General features: G+C 40.0%; 1 protein-coding gene across 1 annotated transcript in view; it reads left to right on the top strand.

The window, feature by feature from the left end:
- The window catches only part of gdap1l1 (ganglioside induced differentiation associated protein 1 like 1), a 47,510-nt gene that overhangs the window by 14,547 nt on the left and 8,607 nt on the right, over window positions 1-24,356 (top strand). The window contains exons 2-3 of the mRNA XM_003220609.4: window positions 3,058-3,250; window positions 14,816-14,989. Of these exons, the coding sequence (XP_003220657.1) occupies window positions 3,058-3,250; window positions 14,816-14,989 (367 nt within the window). The remainder of the gene's footprint in view (window positions 1-3,057; window positions 3,251-14,815; window positions 14,990-24,356) is intronic.

The raw sequence follows: 24,356 nt of genomic DNA, 5'->3' as shown, positions 1-24,356 counted from the left end.
AGTCAGAAAAGCTGAGCTGCACTTGTTCTTGGTGAGATAACTCTGAATCTTACAGTTGAGAAAGAGAGAGAAGGGGGATGCTTGCCAAGGCAGCTTCGTTTTGCTTCCTCCCGCCCCCAACACAACTACCGAGCAGCGTGGGCGGTCAAGGAAAGTACGCTCTATCTCTCCTGTCTCAGCAGATCCCAGCACCTGCAAGAGGGAATCGTGTTCTGGCTAAGCCAAACCAAACACCCTCTTGCAGCTTCAATGCCTGGATAATCTGGCGCTGAAACCATCAATCCAATCAGACAGCAGCTTAAGGGTTTTATCCACAGTAATTTGCTTTCACCAGCTTGAGGTAGCAAACCAGGACACAACTGGAATTTTAAAAAACACACACAAGCAACAAAAAGACTTGGGGGGGGGGGGGCAGAAAACTAACAGAACCAATCTCCTTGGTGCATTGAAACTGTTTAAGCAGAACATGTCTGGATCTCATATCAGTTCTTGCTCTCAAAATCATAATACCCTGTATGCCCTATCTGCAAAAAAGGTTTTACAAGCAGCCCTCTGTGCGTTTAGAAAAATCATGTGGTACAGTCCTTCTGGGGGCTGTACTACTTAAGGATTCAGGTCATGGGCTGTCATACATTTGAATGGTTCTCTCCCTTCAAAATAATAAAAGTCCAGTCGAGTCTTTCTGTACTTTTTTTTTTAAAAAAAAACTTGCTTCTGGAAACCACTTGGAACTGGAAGAACATTCAGTTTTGGAATCTTCCATCTGCATTTTAAAGCACTTTAGCTCCAGCAAAAAGAACATACATTCATTACAATACATTATGCTGATATTTTAATTGTGTGATTTATCATGCACACTACTCTGGATCCAAAATTGAACAGCATTGTAAAATACTTAGATAAATGCATGCATACATATTATCGAAGGCTTTCATGGCTGGAATCACTGGATTGCTGTGAGTTTTTCAGGCTGTAGGGCCATGTTCCAGTAGCATCCTCTTCTAAAGTTTCACCTGCATCTGAGACTGGCACCTTCAGATCTGAAGTTGCCAGCCATAAATGCAGGCGAAACATTAGGAGAGAATGCTACTGGTACATGGCCATAGTGTCCTTTGTTCATATGTCCTTCCAGAGCAGTCTGCATTTATGAAATTGGAGCCTCCAGATGGCGTAGTGGACTAAGTGACTTGAAGGTTGGGTTGCTGACCTGAAAGCTGCCAGGTTCGAATCCCACCCGGGGAGAGTGCGGATGAGCTCCCTCTATCAGCTCCAGCTCCATGCGGGGACATGAGAGAAGCCTCCCACAAGGATGGTAAAAACATCAAAACTTCCGGCCGTCCCCTGGGCAATATCCTTGCAGATGGCCAATTCTCTCACTCCAGAAGCAACTCCAGTTGCTCCTGACACAAAAAAATAAATAAATTATGAAATATTAACTCACATCTTTTTTAATGAGCCGTTGTCATTCTCTATGTGTTTATGCAGTAGTTCTGTCCTTTTATACTTCAAAAAAAAAAAAAACCCGTGATGGGTCCTGATCACTCCCTTTTGCTAATGCAAAATGCTTTGGTGGGCCACAACCATTAATATATGCATAGAAATGGAAAATGTAGACCAATTATTTTCTTTTCAAAAATCTGGGTTCTGATAGTTAACACAATATTAAAAAACCAAGGCTTAATTATAAGAAAATATTGGAAGTCTGCAAACTGGTAATTAATTACATAACTAATTCATCTGATGTGAATATCAATGACCATGTCTTTTTCCATTTAATTTAATGCTAAATTGGATAGAGAATGTAAGTCGAAGAGCATTATTCCTCATTATTGGCTGTGCTAACCGAAGTTGATGAGAGCTGTACTTTAACAACATCTGGAGGGCTCCACAGTTTGCACTCCTAACGTAATGTGCATATCTTAATGTATAAAACTGAGAGAACTTGTATTTTTTTTATTTCAAACCACTTTTGTTTTCAATTGTTTAGTAAGGTTTACTGCTAAAATATAGAATCTATTGATTGAATCAATAGACCCAGACTTAGTTGTAGTCTTGAAAGGTAACTTTTTCATATTATAGTAACCATAGGATTTTTTCCCCCACATGTGCCATGTGAATATGTATTAATATGTTGTAGGGGAAGTAGTAGTACACTGTAGAATAATCACTCAGATACAAGGAGCCTGTATTGTGTATCAGTTTCAGCATTTGTTTGAATGTTGGACTATGATTCTAGAGCAGTGGTTCCCAACCTTTGACCCTCCAGTTGTTTTGGATTTTAACTCCCACAAATCCCAGTCAATTTACAGGTGTTAGGAATTGTGGGAGCTGACATCCAAAATGCCTGGAGGACCTTTTTTTGTGTCAGGAGTGACTTGAGAAACTGCAAGTCGTTTCTGGTGTGAGAGATTGGTCGTCTGCAAGGGCGTTGCTCAGGGGATGCCCAGATGTTTTTTGATGTTTTAACCATCCTTGTGGGAGGTTTCTCTCATGTTCCAGCATGGAGCTGGAATTGATAGAGGGAGCTCATCCGCGCTCTCCCTGGGTTGGATTTGAACCGGCCACCTTCAGGTCAGCAACCCAACCTTCAAGTCATCAGTCCTGCCGGCACAAGGGTTTAATCCACTGCGTCACTGGGGGCTCCTAAAGGTTAGAAATCACTACTCTAGAGAGCAGAGTTCAAATCCTTGCTTAAACGCTGGGTTACCCTTGGCATGTCTCTCAGGACCCTTCCGCACAGCCATATAGCCTAGAATATCAAGGCTGAAAAACCCACAATATATGAACTGGGTTATCTAAGTCCACACTGCCATCTATTCCAGTTCAAAGCAAAACATTTGGTATTTTATTCAGCCACAGAGGAAGGCAAAGGCAACTCTCCCCTGAATATATCTTGCAAAGGAAAACCCATGATAGATTCCCCTCACGGTCGCAGTAAGTCAGATAGTGTTTGAAGTTACAACGGTAACAGATCTCAGATTCAACCATCCCTTTGAAACATATATTTGTACAGGTTAGTAGGCAACCCTGAAATCATCTCTCCTTTTGTTGCTGCAGGTGCGTCTGGTCATTGCAGAAAAGGGCTTACCGTGTGAAGAACGGGATGTTAGCATGCCACTCACGGAGCACAAAGAACCCTGGTTTATGCGGCTGAATCTTGGGGAAGAGGTACCTGTGATCATCCATGGAGACAACATCATCAGTGACTACAATCAAATCATTGATTACATGGAGAAGAACTTCATAGGAGGTAACAACCTTGGAGGAACATCATAAATCTGTAGTAGAGCAGTACCTTTCTTAAGTCAAGACAGGAATCACAAAAGACAATTGATTTTTTTTTTTGCAGTATCTCCAGGCTTATCCATCAGACAAGGTGTTATAAAGAGCAGGGAGTGGGCTGGGATCAGAGGAGAGGATAGAGAAGAGCTGACTTGATTATGAAATCATGAGATCTGTATGATCAGAGCCTCAAAACGGAATATGGGAAGATGTTTCACATCCTCAAATTGAGCTCTGCCAGGGGCTGTGCTGTTATCCAGAATTATTCCTAGGGTTGTTGGGATGAATAAATAAGTCTTTACTTGAAACATGGATACTCTTTGGCAATGAAATAATAAAAGCAGAAAGAAGATAGGCTGAGTGGAAAACATGGACCAGCCCAAGTGTCTCTTCTGTCATAGATTGCATACTTAAAAATATGCAGGATTCTGGTGTGAAATGTGGCATATATCATCTGTGAAATATAAGAGAGTATGCTTCTTTGTGTTAACATTTTTATTATGGGCTTCTTTCCTAGTGTTTTCTCTGTGATTCCCAGTCTTAGAACTCTTAACAGGAGAGGCTTCAAAGGTTTAAGAGGGACATTTCAATGGGGATTTTTTCCTGCTCATGTCATAGATTTTGTCATTCCTGCCAAAAGAAGCTTGCAAATGGCCTGAAAATAGATGCACCAAAAAAAGAGAGACTTGACAGTTCTGTTGAATCCTCATTTACCAGAGTATTTCATATCTAAATGAGATCCCCACCTCCATCCCATGTTTTACTGCATTCAGCAAATATCAGTAAGGAACAAAATGTTGGTAACAAAACATAATACCTCCAACTAGTCGATTGTGCTGCTCATTGCTGAATTCCCTTCTTAAATGAAGCAACATATGCAATTCAAAGCACACTTCATTGGTGAACATGGAAAAGTAACTTTTCCAACTGCCACGCTGACTGCAGGATTTGGGGGATTGCCCATAAATTAGCAACTTGGAGAATGCACATGCACACACAAAGTCCAAAAAGATAACTTTTCTAAATTCTTCTTAACTCAGCATTTCTCAACCTAGGGGTCGGGACCCCTGGGGGGGGGGGGTCACGAGAGGGTTGCCAAAGACCATAAGAAAATACATTAATTTACAGTGCTCTCTGGAGGTAGGTGAACTACATTTCCCCTGAATCGCAGTCAATTCCTCCCAAATCCTTCCATTATTTTTTGTTGGTCATGATGGTTGGTTCTGTGTGGAAGTTTGGGCCAATTTTATCATTGGTGGGGTTCAAGGGGGTCTTTCATTGTAAGTGAACTATAAATCACAGTACCTACAACTCCCAAATGTCAAGGTCTATTTTCCCCAAACTCCACCAGTGTTCACATTTAGCATATTGCGTATTCATGCCAATTGTTCCAGATCCATCATTGTTGGAGTCCACAGTGCTCTCTGGATGTAGGTGAACTACAACTCCAAAACTCAAGGTCAATGTCTACCAAACCTTCCAGTATTTTCTGTTGGTCATGGGAGTTCTGTGTGCCAAATTTGGTCAATTCCATCCTTTGGTGGAGTTCACAATGTTCTTTGATTGTAGGTGAACTATAAATCCCAGCAACTACAATTTCCAGATGACAAAATCAAGTTCACAAAATCATGTGAATTATCTGCCTTGATATTCTTGATTATATGGCAGTGTAGAAGGGCCCTAAAACCCATCTGTGCAAATAACAGCAGGATGTGATGGAATCCTAAAATGGTAGAATGGACTTGTTGTTTATTCATTCAGTCGCTTCTGACTCTTCATGACCTCATGGACCAGCCCACACCAGAGCTCCCTGTCGTCTGTCATTCAAGGTCAAGCCAGTTACTTCAAAGATACCATCCTTGTATGTGGTTTTTATGACTTGTTTTTATGGTTTGATTATTGGTTTTATTGGTTTCTTGTCTCGTTTTTATTGTTCTATTTGGGCTTGGCCCCATGTAAGCCACCCCGAGTCCCTTCGGGGAGATGGGGCGGGGTATAAGAATAAAATTATTATTATTATTATTATTATTATTATTATTATTATTATTATTATTATCCATTTTGCCTTTGGTCAGACCTTTTTCCTTGAATGGACTATCAGGCCACATTTAGGCTGCAGACAATTCTGATTGCTCCCCCTTTCATTTAAGCAACGAGTGTGTGCCTTTATTTGGCTTTGTGGCCTGATTTTGCACAACAAAGCACCATTTTAATTAGCTAATGGGGAAGGATTGGAGGTGAAATGCTCCACTTAGACTGATATTATTTACAACGAAGACATTTTATTTGCCATAAACAGTCTCCAAAATGATCCATTAAGAATTTTTTTGGCTTTGAAGAAAGTTTCTATGGACCAATCCAATCAAGAGGCTTATGGAATGAGAATTATTTTATTAGGATTGGAGCCAGAAAATACCATGATTAGAAAGGTAAATGAGAAACTAAATGAGCAACTAAATAGAGGACCTTTGGAGGATGAGTTACTGTTTATCCATTGCACTGGAACTTATATCTCTAAATATCTAAATAGTAGTAGTTATTTCTCAGTTTGAACACACTAAAATAACACATGCAAGTTGTCTTCTTTGTTCTCTGTTTTAGTGGCACCTTATCTATACACTATCTTAATTGCTTTGATAATCATTCCGTTTTCCTGAAATGGGTAAAGAACAGTAATTCTTTAAGAAGGGGCAACAGTTCACTCTTACAACCTGAATATCCTATTCTATCTGATCTTGGAAGCCAATCATGGTCAGCCCTGGCTAGTACCTGGATGGGAACCTACCAAGAAAAACATTTGAAATTCATGAGGTCACCATAAGTTGGCAGGCAACTTGAAGGTACATGCAGAGACCAAGTTCACTCCTAGGTATTTCTCAGCATGCTTACCAATGTGATATTCCCATAATTATTAGAGGGAAAGTGGCAGGTCAAGAGGCATAAAGGAGGCATATTCACTGTAGATCAGTGGTTCTCAATCTGTAGGTCACGGCCCAGCAGTGGGCCAGGAGAATGAAAATCTGGTCCGCGAACCATCTTCCTCTATTTATTTCCCCTCCTTTCTGCAGAGCTGACCATTGCATTGGATAAACCACATCAGCTCTAGATTATTAAATATGGTTTTGTGTGGGCGAGCATTTGGCGACTGCTTGATGCCATATGTTCTGTATCAGAAATTGGAGTTGATGTGGTCTATCCAATGCAATTTTCCGAACCAGCACCGCAAAGAACCAAACTGAATCTAAAGTTGACCAAAAACTGATTTTTAATCCTTTTGGTACTAAAGTTGGAGAGTAGTCCCTGGTCAAAGAGGTCCCTGTTCAAGTGGTCCCTGGTCAAAAAAAGGTCGGGAACCACTACTGTAGATATACTATGGCAAAGTATTTCTGTACATGTCTACTGAGAAGTAAGCCTCCTTGTATGTATTAAAGCATACTAAGTAGGAAACATTCTACCAGTTTGATACATAGGATGTCATTCCATGAAGGGGGGGGGGGAAGCATCATATTATCTTGGCATTATGTCCCATGGCATTAGAAAGCAATTAGTATCATGTCTCAAGATCCCATAACACGAGTGCAGTTCAAACCCATTCAATTTATGTTTTAAAAAAAACACCTTGGGGAAAAAACTTTGGAGATATAGATTTTCCCTTCTAATTTCGCTACTCCTGAGTAGACTCGAGGCAATATTCTTATGAGATAGACACCTCTTTGGGATATATTCCCTTCCAATCCTGCTGCTCTCGAGGAGACCTGAAGTAATATTCTTATGTCAATGCTCTAGTTTTAGTGAGGACCTCCAAGGGAAATCAGAAATGCATTCATTTAAATTTTAGAAGAAAGTCATCACATCAGTTATGGTAGTTTATCCAATATTGTGCAGTGCAAGTGGGGACCAAGGAAATTTATTGGGAAAGCTCCATTCATTCACTCTCTCCCTCCCACACTCCCACCCAGGCACATTTTGGTCGGCCAAAATTGCTATAAAACTGCTGTGTTCTTGACATTATTTTTGTGCCCGAGGCAAAGTTTCCTGCAGAGAACCCGAATCCCTTGAGAAGATTGCTTCCCCAGAGTTTTGTTCAGCAGTAATTTTGTGTCAACATCTAGTAAGATTGCTGGGGGAGCAATATGCTTTCCAAAAATGAGTATTTCAGAGAGTCAGGGGACAAACACTGGGATACTAAAGCCACTCTATTCTGCCTTGGTCAGACCTCACCTGGAATACTGTGTCCAATTCTGGGCACTGCAATTTAAGGGAGATGTTGACAAGCTGGAATGTGTCCAGAGGAGGATGACTAAAACGATCAAGGGTCTGGAGGACAAGACCTATGAGGAGCGGCTTAAAGAACTGGGCATGTTTAGCCTGCAGAAGAGAAGGCTGAGAGGAGACATGATAGCCATGTATAAATAATGTGAGGGGAAGTCATAGGGAGGAGGGAGCAAGCTTGTTTTCTGCTACCCTGCAGACTAGGATGTGGAATAATGGCTTCAAACTACAGAAAAGGAGATTCCACCTGAACATCAGGAAGAACTTCCTCGGCAGTGGAACTCTCTCCCCCGGGCTGTGGTGGAGGCTCCTTCTTTGGAGGCTTTTAAGCAGAAACTGGATGGCCATCTGTCAGGGGTGCTTTGAATGCGATTTCCTGCTTCTTGGCAGGAGGTTGGACTGAATGGCCCACAAGGTCTCTTTCAACTTTATGATTCTAGATTCTGTTCAACCATCTGTTGGGGGTGCTTTGAATGTGATTTCCTGCTTCTTGGCAGGGGGTTGGACTGGATGGCCTACTATTCTATGATTCTATGAACCAGACATTTCTGTTTGTGTTTGTGTGTATGTATACATCTACATATACATATATTGAATGGCAATTATCTGTGAGAACTAGCATAGTGTAGTGATTTCATCATTTGGACTGTGACTCCACAGAACAAGGTTCAAATCCTTGCTCAGCCCTGGAAACCCACTTGACGACCATAAGCAAGGTACACACGATCGGCCTTAGAGAAAGGCAAAGGGAGCCCCCGCACCCTTTGACCAAATCTTGCCAAGAAAACCTATGCTAGATTTGCCTTAAGATCTCCACAAGCCGGAAACAATTTGAGAACTCATAATAACAAAAATATTTCTGAATTTTCATATATAAACAGCAAAGTCAAAGGGTTTTTTAAATTTCTAAAATTATTTTCAAGCTGTAAATGAATCCATGCAGAATCCATGGATATAGAGGGATGGCTGTATAATATATAGGAAGGAAATAGATGAATCTTGCTTGAAGTAAAAGGATACAAAATATTTATTGATCATGAAGTAATTACTTCAGGACATTTTTGTTTTTTTTTTCAAAACACAGTGAAACCACAAGACTGGGACTTAATCAACAATTTATTACACATGGCAGAAAATATTTCTGTCCATGAAGTGGGAGATTATATATTCAATGTGTCAAATGTACGAATTCAGAAAATTGTAAACTTTCATGGACTTGGACAAGCTGGTATATTTCATTAATAATTAGGAAGCAATTATACTGAAAAGGTAACCAAAGCAGAGATGGAATTATCTTTTTCAGTGTTAGCAGAATGGCCCCTGTTGTCCTTTTATACCTTTGTCCTTCTAGCAGGTGCAGCTGTTCAGGCATTTTGCCAGCAGATCCATAGAAAATGAGTTAAATCTGTGCTGTGGTTGTTAAAGGCACATATATCTTATCTAAATCAGTTTGCACCTTCTTGCAGTCTTTTATTTACAGTGGTTCATTGATAGCTGTAGTTCTTGTTAGTGGGGTTGTGAATCCAATCTTGGGTTTAGTCTGAACTTTGCAGAAATAACCCAAGTTTTAGTACCTTGAAAGGCTTGTTTAAAGTACAAGATCCTGATAAATGGACAAATAATCCATCAATTGCCAATGCAATACTTTTGTTCAACTCATTTATTCCAAGCAATCATAGCTAATGGCTTAATCTGGGAAAGCATCACATTCCAGTTCCTTCCTGTGATCTCAAACCAAAAAACTTTCAGAGTTGAGTCCTTTCAAAGCTTGAAAAATTCCTTTTAAAAGACACACACACAATTGGTTACAGTTATAATTCTAAGTTACCTTTCCAAATTGATTAAGTATTATGACTCTTGGCCTTCTCCTTTCTCCAATGAGAAAGTAATTTGAAATATAGTACTATATTTGGGCCCAGGCTGTGGCGCAGGCTAGTGAGCAGCCAGCTGCAGCCAGCTGCAACAAATCACTCTGACCAAGATGTCATGAGTTCGAGCCCCGGAGCCTGCGTTTGTCTTCTGTTTTGTTCTATGTTAAGGCATTGAATGTTTGCCTTATATGTGTAATGTGATCCGCCCTGAGTCCCCTTCGGGGTGAGAAGGGCGGAATATAAATACTGTAAATAAATAAATAAATAATACTACCCCTTGGTGGCACAGCGCATTAAACTGATGAGCTGCTGAACTTGCTGACCAAAAGGTTGGCAGTTTGAATGTGGGGAGCAGGGTGAGCTCCTGCTGTTAGCCCCAGCCTCTGCCAACCTAGCAGTTAGATAACATTCAAATGTGAGTAGATCAATAGGAACTGTTTTTGCAGGAAGATAATAGCACTCCATGCAGTCATGCTGGCCACATGATCTTGGAAGTGTATATGGACAATGCTGGCTCTTCGGCTTAGAAATGGAGATGAGCGCCAACCCCCAGAGTTGGACACGACTAGACTTAATGTCAGGAGAAAACCTTTAGCTTTACCTTGCTACCTGTTTATCTGCAAGGGAAACATTCCAAGACTACTAGTGTATAAGCAAAGCTGCAGATAATAGTGAACCCTATTGAATGCATGGTTTCTGGTGAAAGCATACCATAAAGTTGTGCAAAAACACCAAGGAAATGTCTAGAAACAATAGCTCCCTAGGCATTGTTAGATCTTCCAACATTACCCTACATTTAACTTTTGATGTAAGCATATCATAGAATTACTTGGAGGACTTTGAAGATGCCTAGAGAGGGCATATTTTGCCAGATATGGGTAAATGAAACCATAGGTACCAACCCCGTTAATACAGGGGTCAAACTGTATATACTTTTTGTTACATTGCTTTTAAAACAAAGTAAAATGTGAGAATACTACATGTTATCTACCTGAATGCCACCTCAACATGAACAATGAAACATCAGGCACCATATGAGCCAGGCTTTGATCCATTTTTTCTGCACCTTGGCCCAGATCTTTTGATCCAACTCATGATTTTAACATTATTTTGTATATTGACCTTTTATGACTGTTTTTATCCATGTTGATGTTTTATTGTTGGCTGATTTGTTTATTGTTTTTGTTTTGATTTTGTGCTGTTGTGTCCGGGCATAGCCCCATGTAAGCCGCCCCGAGTCCCTTTGGGGAGATGGGGCGGGGTATAAGAATAAAATTGTTGTTGTTGTTGTTGTTGTTGTTGTTGTTATTATTATTATATGGTATTCCTTGTCCACAATATAATAAGATCACAGTTCTTAGTAACTCTCCAAAAGGAGTAAAATTATCCCTTGTTGAGTTACAATTATAATGTAAGGAAGTCATGTTCTAGAATAATACTGAACAGATGGCATAAGTACAGAGAACTAATTACTGAGTTACTACTGACAAGTGGTTACTTTCAAGCTCTAGGTCCTATGTGGCCAATTGTTATAACACTATTACCAAATTTAAGGAATTTCCCAATATTTATATCAGTAGGAATGTACTTAATTTGTGCCACTGTGTTTATGGCTTATTATTGTAACTTCTCATTCTTTTTGTTGGTGATGCCACTGGACAGGTGGTGGTTCTAGGTCTTTTTCTAGCAGTGCATATTGGCTTGTACTTGCTGAATGTTTTCCATATCACATGCTCTGAAGCAGGGTTAAAATAAACAAGTATCTAATATGTCTCCCTGCCTTTCCACTGCCCCCCCCCCCCAAGATATTTCCTTCACTGTAATCCAGTCCTTGGGTTAACAGGGTTGCCAATCCCTTTCCTATAGCATTAATTGAAAATAAGAGCCAGGTCCATACAGAAGCATTAAATGACAAAAGGTACATTTACACTATTAGAGTTAATACAGTTTGACACATCTTTAACTGCCATGCCTAAGTGCTATGGAATCCTGGGAGTTATAGTTTGGTGAGAGGCACCAGCACTCTTTGCCAGAGAAAGCTAAAGTCCTTGTAAACTGCAACTTCAATTATTCCATAGCATTGAGTCATAGCAGTTAAAGTGGTAACAAGCTGCATTACTTCTACTACACAGAAAGTGAGAAGATACTGATGGTCAATAGTAGCAATGTTCTTCACTGCCCATAAAAACAAATGGCCTTAAACAATGTGGCCCAGATATTTGAAAGAAAAATGTGTGTTCCCGTTTTCTAGTTTTGTCCCCACCAAATTTTTTAATGTGGAACCAAAAGATAGATGTATCTGTCACTACAGTAGAAGGTTTTGGATAAATAAAGCTAGCAACAGTGAAGTCACTTGAGTTCTGAAGTGGAGACTGAATTAATGAGACCAGAGAAAATTCATGTCCAGACAAGAGAAGCCGAATTGTGGAAGTGATGAGCTGATGCAGGGATATGGCTCACTCTGGATCTGGGATGAGAGCCAAGGGAATGTTGAATTTTGATACAGCAGACCTAAATTCAACTTTGAGTCAAATCAACTGGATGAGCAATCACGAATCTTGCAATTAATAGAGAAATTATGGGCTGCTTCCCAGTTAATAAATGTCTATTTAACATAATTTGAATGCTCCCCTGCAAAAGGTCAGATTTCTTTGCTAGATTTTTGTGGTCCGTAAAATCATTGCCGATTAAAAATATTTGTGATCATTTGCAACCATCCACAATTATTTAAACATTCTTAGGCAAATACAGAATGTTTTGACAAGATTATAAGCTTTCTGTCTGGACTCAAACCACATCATCATCTACCATATTAGCCTGGTTTCCTTCGTCTGTAAAATGGGAATAAGAATTTTTGCTCCTCTATGATTTTCATGTCAATTAATAAGAGAATATATTGAGAGGAATAAAGTATAAATACAGAACATGCCCATCTGTATTTTATAAGTGTTTTTAGAAATGTCTGATGTAATTTAATAACTTTTTAATTGATTCACAATGTATTATACAATTTTATATATGTGTTTTATTGTAAGCCGCCCTGAGTCCCCTATTGGGTAAGAAGGGCGGGATATAAACATTGTAATAAGTAATAAAATAAATAAATAAGCCCAAAACTGCTGCTACAGAAAAAATTATAAAGTATAATGCCTTGCTTCTTTTGTAATCTGCCATATTCATGATTTGTATTACCCTACAACTATTTTAATTTATCCCACATTTATCTTTTCCTAGGCACTACAAGCTACGGTAGTTAAAATATCAATCCTTACTATCAATGCAGAACAAAAATTATAATTAGCATGATTCTAGGGTGCATCTATACTGCAAAATTAATGTAGTGTGAGCCCATTTTAACTGCCTTGGCTCAATGCTATGGAAACATAGGTCTTTAGCCTTCTCTGCCAAAGAGTGCTGGAGCATCATCAAACTACAACTCCCAGGATTCTGGAACATATAGTCGTGGGAGTTAATGTGGTGTCAAACTGCACTTAATTATACAGTGTAGATGCATGGCTGGTCTTATTACATTGACAGCCAGAGCTTGGGAAAATTATTTCAGGGCTACAGCTCCTAAGATTGACCAGGCAAACCTACTCATTAGCCTTGCCTACAAATTATCTTTGGTAGTTTGGTTTCTTCCCCATAAAATCTGCTAACAGCAGCAATGTATGAGCTTTGGAAAAGATGTTTGAATCCCTTAAATGAAACAAGTGCAGAAAATCAGTCAGTGGGGATTACCGGACAGACAGAGATGTGAATGTTTCCTGAAGGGAAATGAAAAGAAATTCACAACAAACTCAAGTGTGGCATGAATGCGATTAGAACTAGTAATCCCCTCAACCTGTTCCAGCCAAGCTTAATTCCTTTGCCCTCTTCCAGCTGTCAAGGTCACTTTCAACTGTTGTGCCATAATACCTTCAATTCTTTTCACCCGCCCACTTTCTTATTCTATATTCAAATCAATTAATTTCATCCACCCATTTCCCACTGAAACTTACTTCAAACACAAATCTCAAAGGAAGTTCATTACAGGATCATTTCAAATGCGGTTTTCTGACCTTATTAGGTGTTATTGTTGCAAGGAATGTGGTACAGAACCCAAGTCAATGTGCAGGAATTAATAGATGAAAAGAAAACCTAGATGTCAGCTAAAGAATATAGCCAGAGTTTAGAAAGAGTATGTGTTTCCAGACTATAGTTCCCAGAATCCCCAATAGGGTTGTTGTATGTCTTTCGGGCTGTGTGGCCATGTTCCAGAAGTATTCTTTCCTGACGTTTTGCCCACATCTATGGCAGGCACCCTCAGAGGCTGTGAGGCATGGATAAACTAGGCAAGGAAAGGAAAAATATATATCTGTGGAGTGTCCAGGGTGTGGCAAGAGTCCTTTGTCACTGGGAAGCCAGCATTAATGTTTCAGTTAATCACCCTAATTAGCATTGGAAAGGTTTTGTCTCTTGCCTGGGGGCCATCCTTTGTTCAGTCATTAGCCGTCCTTGGGGCTCCTCTGCCCTCAGAGTGTTGGTTCCCATCTACTGTTTTGATTTAGGAGTTTTTAATACTGGTAGCCAGATTTTGTTCATTTTCATGGTTTCCTCCTTTTTGTTGAAGTAGTCCACATGCTTGTGGATTTCAATGGCTTCTCTGTGTAGTCTGACATGTCAATGAGATTTTGCACTGCATCAAAAGGAGTATGTCTATATCAAGGGATGTAATGGTGCCTCTCTATTCTGCTTTGGTCAGGCCTGACCTAAAGTACTGTGTCCAGTTCTGGGCACTACAGTTCAAGAGTGATATTGACAAGCTGTCCAGAGGAGGGCAACTAAAACGATCAAAGGTTTGGAGACCATGTCCTATGAGGGGCATTTTAAGGAACTGGGTATATTTAGCCTGCCAAAGAGGAGGTTGAGAGGAGACATGCTGGTCATGTTTAAATAGTTGAAAGGCCATCATAAGGAAGAGAGAGCAGGCTTGTTTTCTGCTGCCCTGGAAACTAGAAATTGGAGCAATGGGTTCAAATTACAGGAAATGATATTCCACCTGAACATTAGGAAAAACTTCCTGACTGTAAGAGCTGTTCTGCAGTGGAACTCTCTGCCTCGGAATGTGGTGGAAGCTTCTTCCTTGGAAGCTTTTAAACAGAGGCTGGATGGCCATCTCTCAGGGGTACTTTGATTGTGCTTTTCCTGCATGGCAGGGGGTTGGACTAGGTAACTCATGTGGTCTCTTCTAACTCTATTATTCTACGATTCTAAGAAGAAATGAATTTAATTTGTCTATTCTTGTTGAGGTCACCAAACATGTTTTTTTTATTTTTTAAATACTCTTTGAAGTATTGACTATATGGCAACAGATTGCTTTACTTTTTGTTTTTCTGGTTATTTTTCAGACCACGTTACTCAGCTGATTCCTGAAGCGGGAACCCTTCTCCATTCCAGAGTGATGCAGTACAGAGAGCTCCTGGATTCCTTGCCCATGGATGCCTACACACATGGATGCATTCTCCATCCAGAACTCACCACGGACTCCATGATTCCAAAGTATGCTACAGCTGAGATCCGCAGTAAGTGGCCAGTTCTGCATTACTACTTTAGTATGAGATAATGGCCTTAAACATGCCACATGTTTTGATTGATTTACAATTTTTCAAGATCCCCTGACCAAACAGGACAAAACAAGTAACAATTGACACAAGAAAATTAAATGACAGACAACAAAGTGGAAGGGTTGAAGCCTGCACAGTTTCCAAGACAGTAGCCAAACCAAAAATCCCATCACTACTGTATATAGTCAAGACAGCAGGTGGTCCTCAACTGAGGGGGCCCTGAGTTCTGTTAGAAAAGATGGTGGCTTGAGGAACACAGTTGTAGTGCTACTCCTGGGAATTCTTTGCTAAAATTGTGGTTCATGGACTTGGAAGTTAAGATATTTTGGTTCCATGACAGCTGTTGTAGTTATTCCCACTGGTTGAGGTGTCTGTATGTTCATGGTCTGTGTCTATGGCAGGGTTTGGAGGGGTTGGTGCAGAAATGGACACTCTAATACAGGATACTGGGTTAGATGAATTAATGTTCTGAACTTGGGTAAAAAAACAGTTTCATTGGGGTGAAAACAGTTTCATATCAGCATAAAGATGACTTTGTTATGGAGTAGATGTGATATAGACCCAGTGTGGTGTAGTTGGACTACAATTCTGAAGAACAGGGTTTAAATCCCTGCTCAGACATGAAAGCCCACCTGGTGACCTTGGACCAGTCGCAACTTCTGAGCCTCAGAGGAAGAGACAGGCAAACCCACACTGAATAAATTTTACCAAGAAAACCCTGTGATAGGTTCTCCTTTGAGTCATCATATCAGAAATGACTTGGAGGCACACAGCAAGATGATATATAAAAGGTAAAGGTTTCCCTGACGTTAAGTCCAGTCATGTCTGACTCTGGGGGTTGGTGCTCATCTCCATTTCTAAGCCGAAGAGCCAGCGTTGTCCGTAGACACCTCCAAGGTCATGTGGCCGACATGACTGCATGGAGCACCGTTACCTTCCCGCCGGAGCGGTATCTATTGATCTACTCACATTGGCATGTTTTCGAACTGCTAGGTTGGCAGGAGAAGATGACATATAGTGTGAGATAAAAATATAACACAATCATCTATCGCAGCCAGGTGGCCTCTATGAAGTGGCTTCCGTATCAGCCTGCCATATCAAGGTGGTAAGTCTACTTCAAAGGTGTTACCTGATGTGTAGTTTGGAAAACTCCTTTAAAGTTCAGCAGATTCAACATCCCATTGACTAATGGGCCACCTGGCACTTTGGCTGGTTTAGACTACAACTCCCTGTAATCCCTGTCCCTTGAATGTGCTGGCTGGTCTTCATGGGAGTTGTAGTCAAGAACAAACTGGCAATACTGTAATAGACCATTTCAAAGAGCTACTTGAGAGTAATTTTGTATTGGAATAACATCTCTCTGTAGGAAATGGTCCAATTTGGAATATAATGAAGGCACATATCTTTTTCAGGATGTAAACACATACTGTAAGAAATTCCAGGCGGCCACTTCCTGCTGTGTGCATGCTGTCTACTCTAATCCAATTTATGATGGATGCAACATTATTTCTGATAGCAAACGTGTGAATTTATTTTTATGTCCCAAGAGGGACTCCCAAGTGGATCTACACAGAGGTTTAAGGGCATACACCTGCCAGTTCTAGTTTATCTGTGTGTTTGCTGCAAGAAATATTAAAGTAAAAAGGCGCAAAATGTGTCACTCTTTCGAATAAATACATGTTCAGATGGCAGTTGTGATGTTGTGCACATGCTATTTCCTATATGCAGGAGATGTAGGAGTAGAGCAAATATTAGCCTTGTGGGATCCATCACAAAGCCTTGCAGAGAGGATATAATTAAACTATTTATCCACAGCCTGAGCACCCAGCATTTAAGATGCATCATTATGAGTGGCTTGAGGTCTTATAATTAAAGAGGCAGATACAGCTTGAGAAATCCAAATTCTGAATAACTGAAACAGTAACTCAAAAATGGCAGGAAAGCAAAGGGGGGTCCCTTTCATACTACACAATTACAGCACTTTGATATTGCTTTAACTGCTTGTTCTATCCTGAGATTTGTAATTTGTGAGGTATTTTCTACAGAGAGATCTAGTGCCTCTCCCAGCTCCTACACCCTCACCTAGCTTGTGTATTCTGCAGCTATAACTTTTGCCATCGTAACCACATTCCAATGGGACATGTGCCCCAGTTTTTAACTGTGAAATTTAGGACAATATGCCTGCATTATGATCTGGTGGGTTGTCATGAATGTGTATACAATGCTTCTAAAAATGATGATTTTATATTGGCTACAACTAGAGGAATGTGTGCAGTTGATTTTTTTAAGATATGAATTTAGGTCATGGAATTTAACATGATTGCGCATGCAGTTTTGAATCTCAATTTTGGCTGCCACCCTCACCCCCAAAAATGAGGAAAACAGGTTTATAAAAAATATAGCTCAGGGAAAAAATATCTCTTATCCTCTGGGAAACTACACTTAGCCAGAATACTTAACATCCTCTAGTTCAATTAATCCTGACTGTATGCTACACAAGAGGAATTTTAACATGGAAGAGTTTCCTGTATTAATATTATTTTGTTCAAAAGGCAATATTCCTGGGTAAATGATTATAGGATGTATTACAGTACAGTTGGAATGAATGCAATTTGACACCACTGCCATTGTGCCTTATTTCTAAAACAGACATGGGGGTCGTTAGCTATTTTAGGCCTTGGGGGAGGGCGGCTTTAGGTGCATACGGCATTAAATGTGTGGCATGTAGTCTAGGATCCCTTGGTCTTTTCATTCAAGTAGGAGCTTGAAACCCTGATCTGGACTGGAATCATTCTGCATAGGTGCACAAGAATTAAACCTTCCTCATCCAGTTTTATTTCAAAATTGTCGTGCCTTCATATGGGGAACCTTTTTGGTAGCTGATCAGGTTACAGAGAGAGAACAAATTGGCATCAGACTCTGCTCTTGACCTACAAGCATTTGTGAAACATTGACAATGCCTGATAAAGCTCAATCACAAGGACATTCCTTGAAATGCAATTCTAATCTGGATGGTGACTTTGTCACAATAATACCACAGAGTCTTGCCCTTCAGTGTCTCAGTGTAACACCAGATCCAACTGCTCGATTTACAACTGCAAAATCGTAGGTTTTGTTTCGTTGTTGTTTTTTTAAAACTTGGCATGGTTTTTCTTTTTAAAAGGTGAGGCTTACCTTACACTTAAATACCTAAGGAATATGCTTTTGGAAATTTGTTTCCTTACTGTTATATCATCCAGACTCTTTCCTGCTGACAGAAGTGGTTGTGTGATTCTGAAAGACAGATCATCCTAAAAGAGGCACGGATACACCATTTATCTGTTTATCTATCATATAGCAGTAGCATATGATATCATATAATATGTAGTATAATAATGTAATAAAATAATTTTTTCCCTTCGTGTCAGGAGCAACCGGAGTTGCTTCTGGGGTGAGAGAATTGCCCGTCTGCAAGGAAGTTGCCCAGGGGACGCCTGGATGTTTTGATGTTTTACCATCCATGGGGAGGCTTCTCTCATGTCCCCGCATGGAGCTGGAGCTGATAGAGGGAGCTCATCAGCACTCTCCCTGGGTGGGATTCGAACCCGGCAGCCTTCAGGTCAGCAACCCAACCTTCAAGTCACAAGGCTTTTATCCCCTAGGCCACCGGAGGCTCAATAATTAATAAAATAATGACCAGAAAGTATTGTATATACTTGTGTATAAGATGATCTCATGAATAGGTTGAGGATTGGTTTGGGGGCCAAATTATGGATTTTATTATGACCCATTGATAAGTCAAGGTCATTCTGCAGAGAAAGGAGAGAGAGACAGTGTTGCCTCAGGGGGTAGCTGCCCCTCTTCACCACCTCTTATTGAAGAGGAAATAAGGAAGCATGAATGAAAGGATAAGAAAATCAGGTGTAGGGAAGGCGAGTTGCCTGGTATAATTAGAAGATCTAGTAACCCAGAAATTCTATTTAGGTGTGCACAGCAAAACACAGATCTTGCCTTGCGTGTTTTTTTGTTGTTGCATTTTAAACAGCACTGTAATCCTTACCTACCAACAAATGAATCACTGCTTCCTATTTTAACATCTGAATCGGAGGTCTGTGGTTAATAAAATAAGAAATCCCAGTGCCTGCTTCTCTTATCTTCTCCAAAATCTTCTTTTTCATTGTGGATGAGCATGTGAGTAAGTCTAATATAGATTTGTGTTGTAGAAGACTTTCACGGCCATAATCACTGGGTTGCTATGAGTTTTCTGGGCTGTATGGCCATGTTTCAGAAGCATTCTGTCCTGACGTTTTGCTCATATCTATGGCAGGCATCCTCAGAGGTGTGAGGTCTGTTGGAAACTAGGAAAGTGGGGTTTATATATCTGTGGAAAGTCCAGGTTGAGAGAAAGAACTCTTGTCTGTTTGAGGCAAGTGTGAATGTTGCAATTGGTCACCTTGGTTAGCATTTAATGGCATTAGATGTGGGTGAAACGTTAGGAGAGAATGCTTCTGGAACATGGCCATACAGCCTGGAAAATTCACAGCAATCCACTAATACAGATTGTTTGTAGTCATTGTTGTTATTCTAAATGATGTTAACTTAACTTAAATGTATGACAACTCTATCAGTGAAAGATGTCTAAGTGTGTGCCTCCAAGTCACCTGTCAACCTATGGTGACCTCATTACTTTTGTAAAGCTTCTTAGACAACAAATAACCAGAGATGGTTTTGCTAGTTCCCTTCTTTGCAACATAGCCTACACCACCTGCTACTGATTGACAGTCCCACATCCAAACACTTACCGAGCTCACCCTGTTTTTCTTTCAGTATCAGACAGAATTGGGTGCCATTCGTTATTAATAGCCTTGCTCTGCTCTTGCAATTTGCTGGACTGTGGCTTTTTGATTGTGTACGATAACCTTACATAAGCCCTCAACAGACCATTTGTCAGTGGAGAGCTAGCTAATGCCTTTGCACCAAGAGAGAAGATCTTCGTAAATGATTGTTTGCAGCAACTAAATGAAAGCCAGGACATAAAGTAGCTCAGGGTTAATGAGACCCATGGCCAGATGCCATTCCAGGTCACAACTGGCATCACTTACACAAAGATCACTAAGGTTTAAAGGCTTCCAGAACCAGTTGGGTAGAGCAAGAGTGAGAGAGACAGATGGTTCAGAGCATGAGAAGTTCAGCTAAGCTTAAAGTAATTTATGTTCCTTTTTCAACACATTACTCTAGTTTTCTCTTTATCTTTAGCTACATTACGAATGCTCCCTCCTCATGTGGGCTACCCAGTGCTTCAGTTAAATACCTGTTGACCACTTAATGAAATATACACATGAACTTTCTTTTGCAATCCAATATAGAGTTGATTGCATAAGAAGCTGACTCTCATGATGTAGTACAGAGTCTCACAACATGTTCCTTTCGTGATTTGCAGCTCAGTAGTAGAATTTTTTCTTTCCTTTCAAATAGTTTCAGGTTGAATTACTAGTGCCTCTAAGAAGGACCTGAAAAATCTTCTTTGTGAAACTCTGAAGAACTGTGACTACTGCCAGCGGTAAAGAGATAGAATGATCAGTAGAATCTCTTGGTATAGTAGGCAAAGGCACCATCTACACTGCCATATAATGCAGTTTGAAACTACATTATATGGTCAGTGTAGACCCATATAATGCAATTTAACTGCATTGGACTGTATTATATGAGTCTATACACTGATCATATAATGCAGTTTCAATCTGCATATGACAGTGTATATGGGGCATCACTTGCCATATAGACTCAGTAGACCCATTTGGTATACAGGCATAGTTCCTATATTCCTAATGTAATCTTTAGTTCTAAAACAGTAGCCATAATGTAACCTCAACATTAAAGAAACATATACATTATTAAATCAAAACTTATTTTCTCCTTTTAATGCTAACAGTAAATGAACATTAAAGTATATGTAATAATCATCCACAAGAGTCAGGGGAACAATGAAACCAAACCATTTAACAAAGACTTTAAAACCATGTTAATCTAAGTTATACCTTAATCCTAACATGCCATGAATCTGTCAGATTGAGGGGGATGCTTCACATTTACAATAGTAAGGTTAGGTAAAGGTTTTCCCCTGACATTAAGTCCAGTCGTGTTCGACTCTAGGGGTTGGTGCTGATCTCCATTTCTAAGCCGAAGAGCCAGCATTGTCCATTGACACCTCCAAGGTCATGTGGCCGGCATGACTGCATGGAGCACCGTTACCTTCCCGCTGGAGCGGTACCTATTGATTTACTCATATTTGCATGTTTTCTAACTGCTAGATTGGCAGAAGCTGGGGCTAACACTCTGTTCCCCAGATTCGAACCTGCAACCTTTTGATCTGCAAGTTCAGCAGCTCAGCGCTTTAACACACTGCACCATTGGGGGCTCCTCATTTAACGATACATATTTTAAATTTACTTTGTCAAGATCATTACCCCCTCTTAATCTCCTCTTCTTCCCTAGCAAATTACCTATATTTCCCCCTATGTCATGCCTAATTTCTTTTATCACAGCTTCACTGTTCTCAAAAATAATTTTGTGCTTGCAGTGTTCTCAGTCATATTAACCTGATCTTCCTCCACTTCGTTGTTAAGCTTTTCATGTAATGTCAAGATTATATGATGCTTGCTATAAAGAAGCTCTTCAGGACATATTTAAAGTTCATTACTGTGAGAATTTAAGTTTAAGGAACTATAACAGCCTACTGTATTGAAACCAGTTGAAACTTGTCTCTTATAAGGGTTCATTTGCTGTCCATTCTTAAACCAGTTTGTAGAAAGACACTTTTTACCCATGCCTACTTCTGTCTATGAATAGATTGTATAACTCATTGTAAAAACCTGAAAATTGACATGCTATGTTAGACCAGGATTGGTTTAAAGAAGTTTAGAGTCATTCCAACCATCAAAGGGAAATGGTAGCCTTCATGAACAAAATGACACCATGAGATCTTTAAGAGTCTATTGTTTTATTTTAAGAGTGTCCTAATTCTGTATTCTTGCATAGCCAGGAGTTGGACTAGGGATGGTCTCTTCCAACTTTAAAATTGTACAAGCAGAATGCTCAGACCTAAACTATCAGCACTTACTTGCGGCCAGAAATATTCAAAAGTTGAAGACAGGTCATAGCCACTGAAATTGACAAATACAGCTGCAACAAATACAGTTGCAAGTAGTATGGTGACAAAAACAACCCATAAAGCCTTCTGATTGGCATTTAAGTGATGAAAAATGAACATATAGGAAATTGCCTAATATCAAAGTTTGCCTGCAATCCAACACAGTCCATTCAGACTCACAATTGCTTTCATAAAAGAAATACATTGTAACTCCTCTAGGCTGCGTGAGCACTGGAAACCAACATGGAGGCCAATAAACAATCTAATATCTTTATTAATGCAATAAAAGAATAAAACAAAAGTATGCAGAGTATATAGTCAAGCAATTGTCCTTTTAGGAAAGATCAAAAATAGTCCAAATAAATGAAGTTATATGTCCAGTATTAGAGTCCAAAGTCTACAATCCAATAACTGAAACACACTCAAACTCTTTGGAAGTTTGAGTGGGGAAAGAGCAAGGATTCACAGGGAGATTCTTGAAGTAAAGTCCATACAAGGATTCAAGGCTAGGCAAGGTAATTCGTGGTGGATCTGAAACGCAGTCCAAACTTGAACAGGAGTGAAAACGCAACGCCCAGTCTACTCGTGAGTAAGCGCACTGGAGGGCCACTTAGGAGCTCAGAAACAAGGGACGATGTTCTTCTTTGAATTGTCACGTTGACACCATGATAGGGAAAGCTCAGTGCAGAATTTTTATGGAAGTTCAAGAGCTTCCCCCTACAGGTGTTTAACTCCCCAATTCTTCCCAGAGAACGTAGCTGTTTCAACATGTCTGCCGCCCCGAAACTTCCCAAGGGAAACGGTTTAATTACAATCGTCTCTCTCCGCTAATCTCATGCTTCGTCTTAGAAACTGATTATGGGAGCGATGTGTTTTGAGAAAGGACTTCCTATCAAACACAACACTTTCCGGGGAACCAGGCTCTGTTTCAAGGGTGTCCGTAATTGGCTTTGGCACGAAAATGTCAACAGGGGACATCTGGAATGGAACAGAATCTTGCTGAGATGGGAAAAAGCCCAAATCCTCTTCAGTTTGATCTATGATGACTGCGGGGTCATGGGCCAAAGGTCCCTGAGACATCACATACATGCATGCTCTGTATCACTGGATTATTATACAGCTGTGGGCAGAGCTACCATGGATTTTTTCCTCATATTTCTTTTGCTTTCTAGTTTATCATGAGCCAGTTTTTTTGCATTGTACTTTTTAATGCTGTGAACTGTTTTGCATCTTAATCAAAAGATAAAAGTGGCGATAATCATCATCATCATCATAATCATAACTTAGAAGACAATTCCATCAAGTCTAATAGTGGTTGATTTCCCCTTGACAATGGATTGTGTTTGTAAGTCTTACTGTCAGTTCGGTATTTGGGTTCCCTTAGATCCTGGGGCTAAGATTCAGTAAATCATCAGATCACCAAGATTTCTTACTGTAGAATTTGAAAGAACTCAAGTGAGACATTATTACTGTCCCCATCAATGCCGAAACTTCATTCTCTAAAAATGATACAACCATTATCTCTTTTTTAAAAATCTACCAAGTGGAACTATAGAATAGCAGTATCCTCTGGCTTTGCCCAATAAAATGCACCCTGGAGGAAAGGAAAACATTCCAGGGTAGCTCTGAAGGTCTTGGTCACTAGTACTAAGAAATAAAGAGGCTGATTTATAGTCCATTTATTAGTTTTGCTGAGCCAAGAAAGCCGTGAGAATTAAAAATGATTGCTTAAGGGGAGTGCTGTGTCAGGATAGGAGAAGGATGTAATGCCAGTCATTATTGGCCTAATTTATTCAGAGCTAAACTTCTTACTAATGCCTTTCCTCGATGTTGGGAATCTTTTCTTTAATCCAGGATAGGGCACCATCAGACATATACCAGCAATATTTCAGACCATGTCTAACCCCCACGAAAGTGGAGGGCCTGCTGCATTAATTGCTATTAGTACTATAAATGGTAATAGTTCTCCAAAATCTCAGGTAGAAATCTTTTCTAGGCCTGCTACCTAATATATTTAACTGGAGATTGTAGTTGTCTTGTACTTTCAAGCCATTTCCAATGTATGATGACCCTAAAGTGAACTTACCATGGAGTTTTCTTGGCAATATTTATCCAGGTGGGACGAGTGTGATTTGTCCAATGAGTTTCCATGATTGAGCATGAATTTGAAACATGATTTCTCAGTCTCCTGGTCCA

Source organism: Anolis carolinensis, chromosome 4 (genome assembly GCF_035594765.1).
Source record: "Anolis carolinensis isolate JA03-04 chromosome 4, rAnoCar3.1.pri, whole genome shotgun sequence".
Lineage (NCBI taxonomy): Eukaryota > Metazoa > Chordata > Lepidosauria > Squamata > Dactyloidae > Anolis > Anolis carolinensis.
Note: the sequence above shows the minus strand (reverse complement) of the source record. Positions and strands in the feature narration are given on the sequence as shown.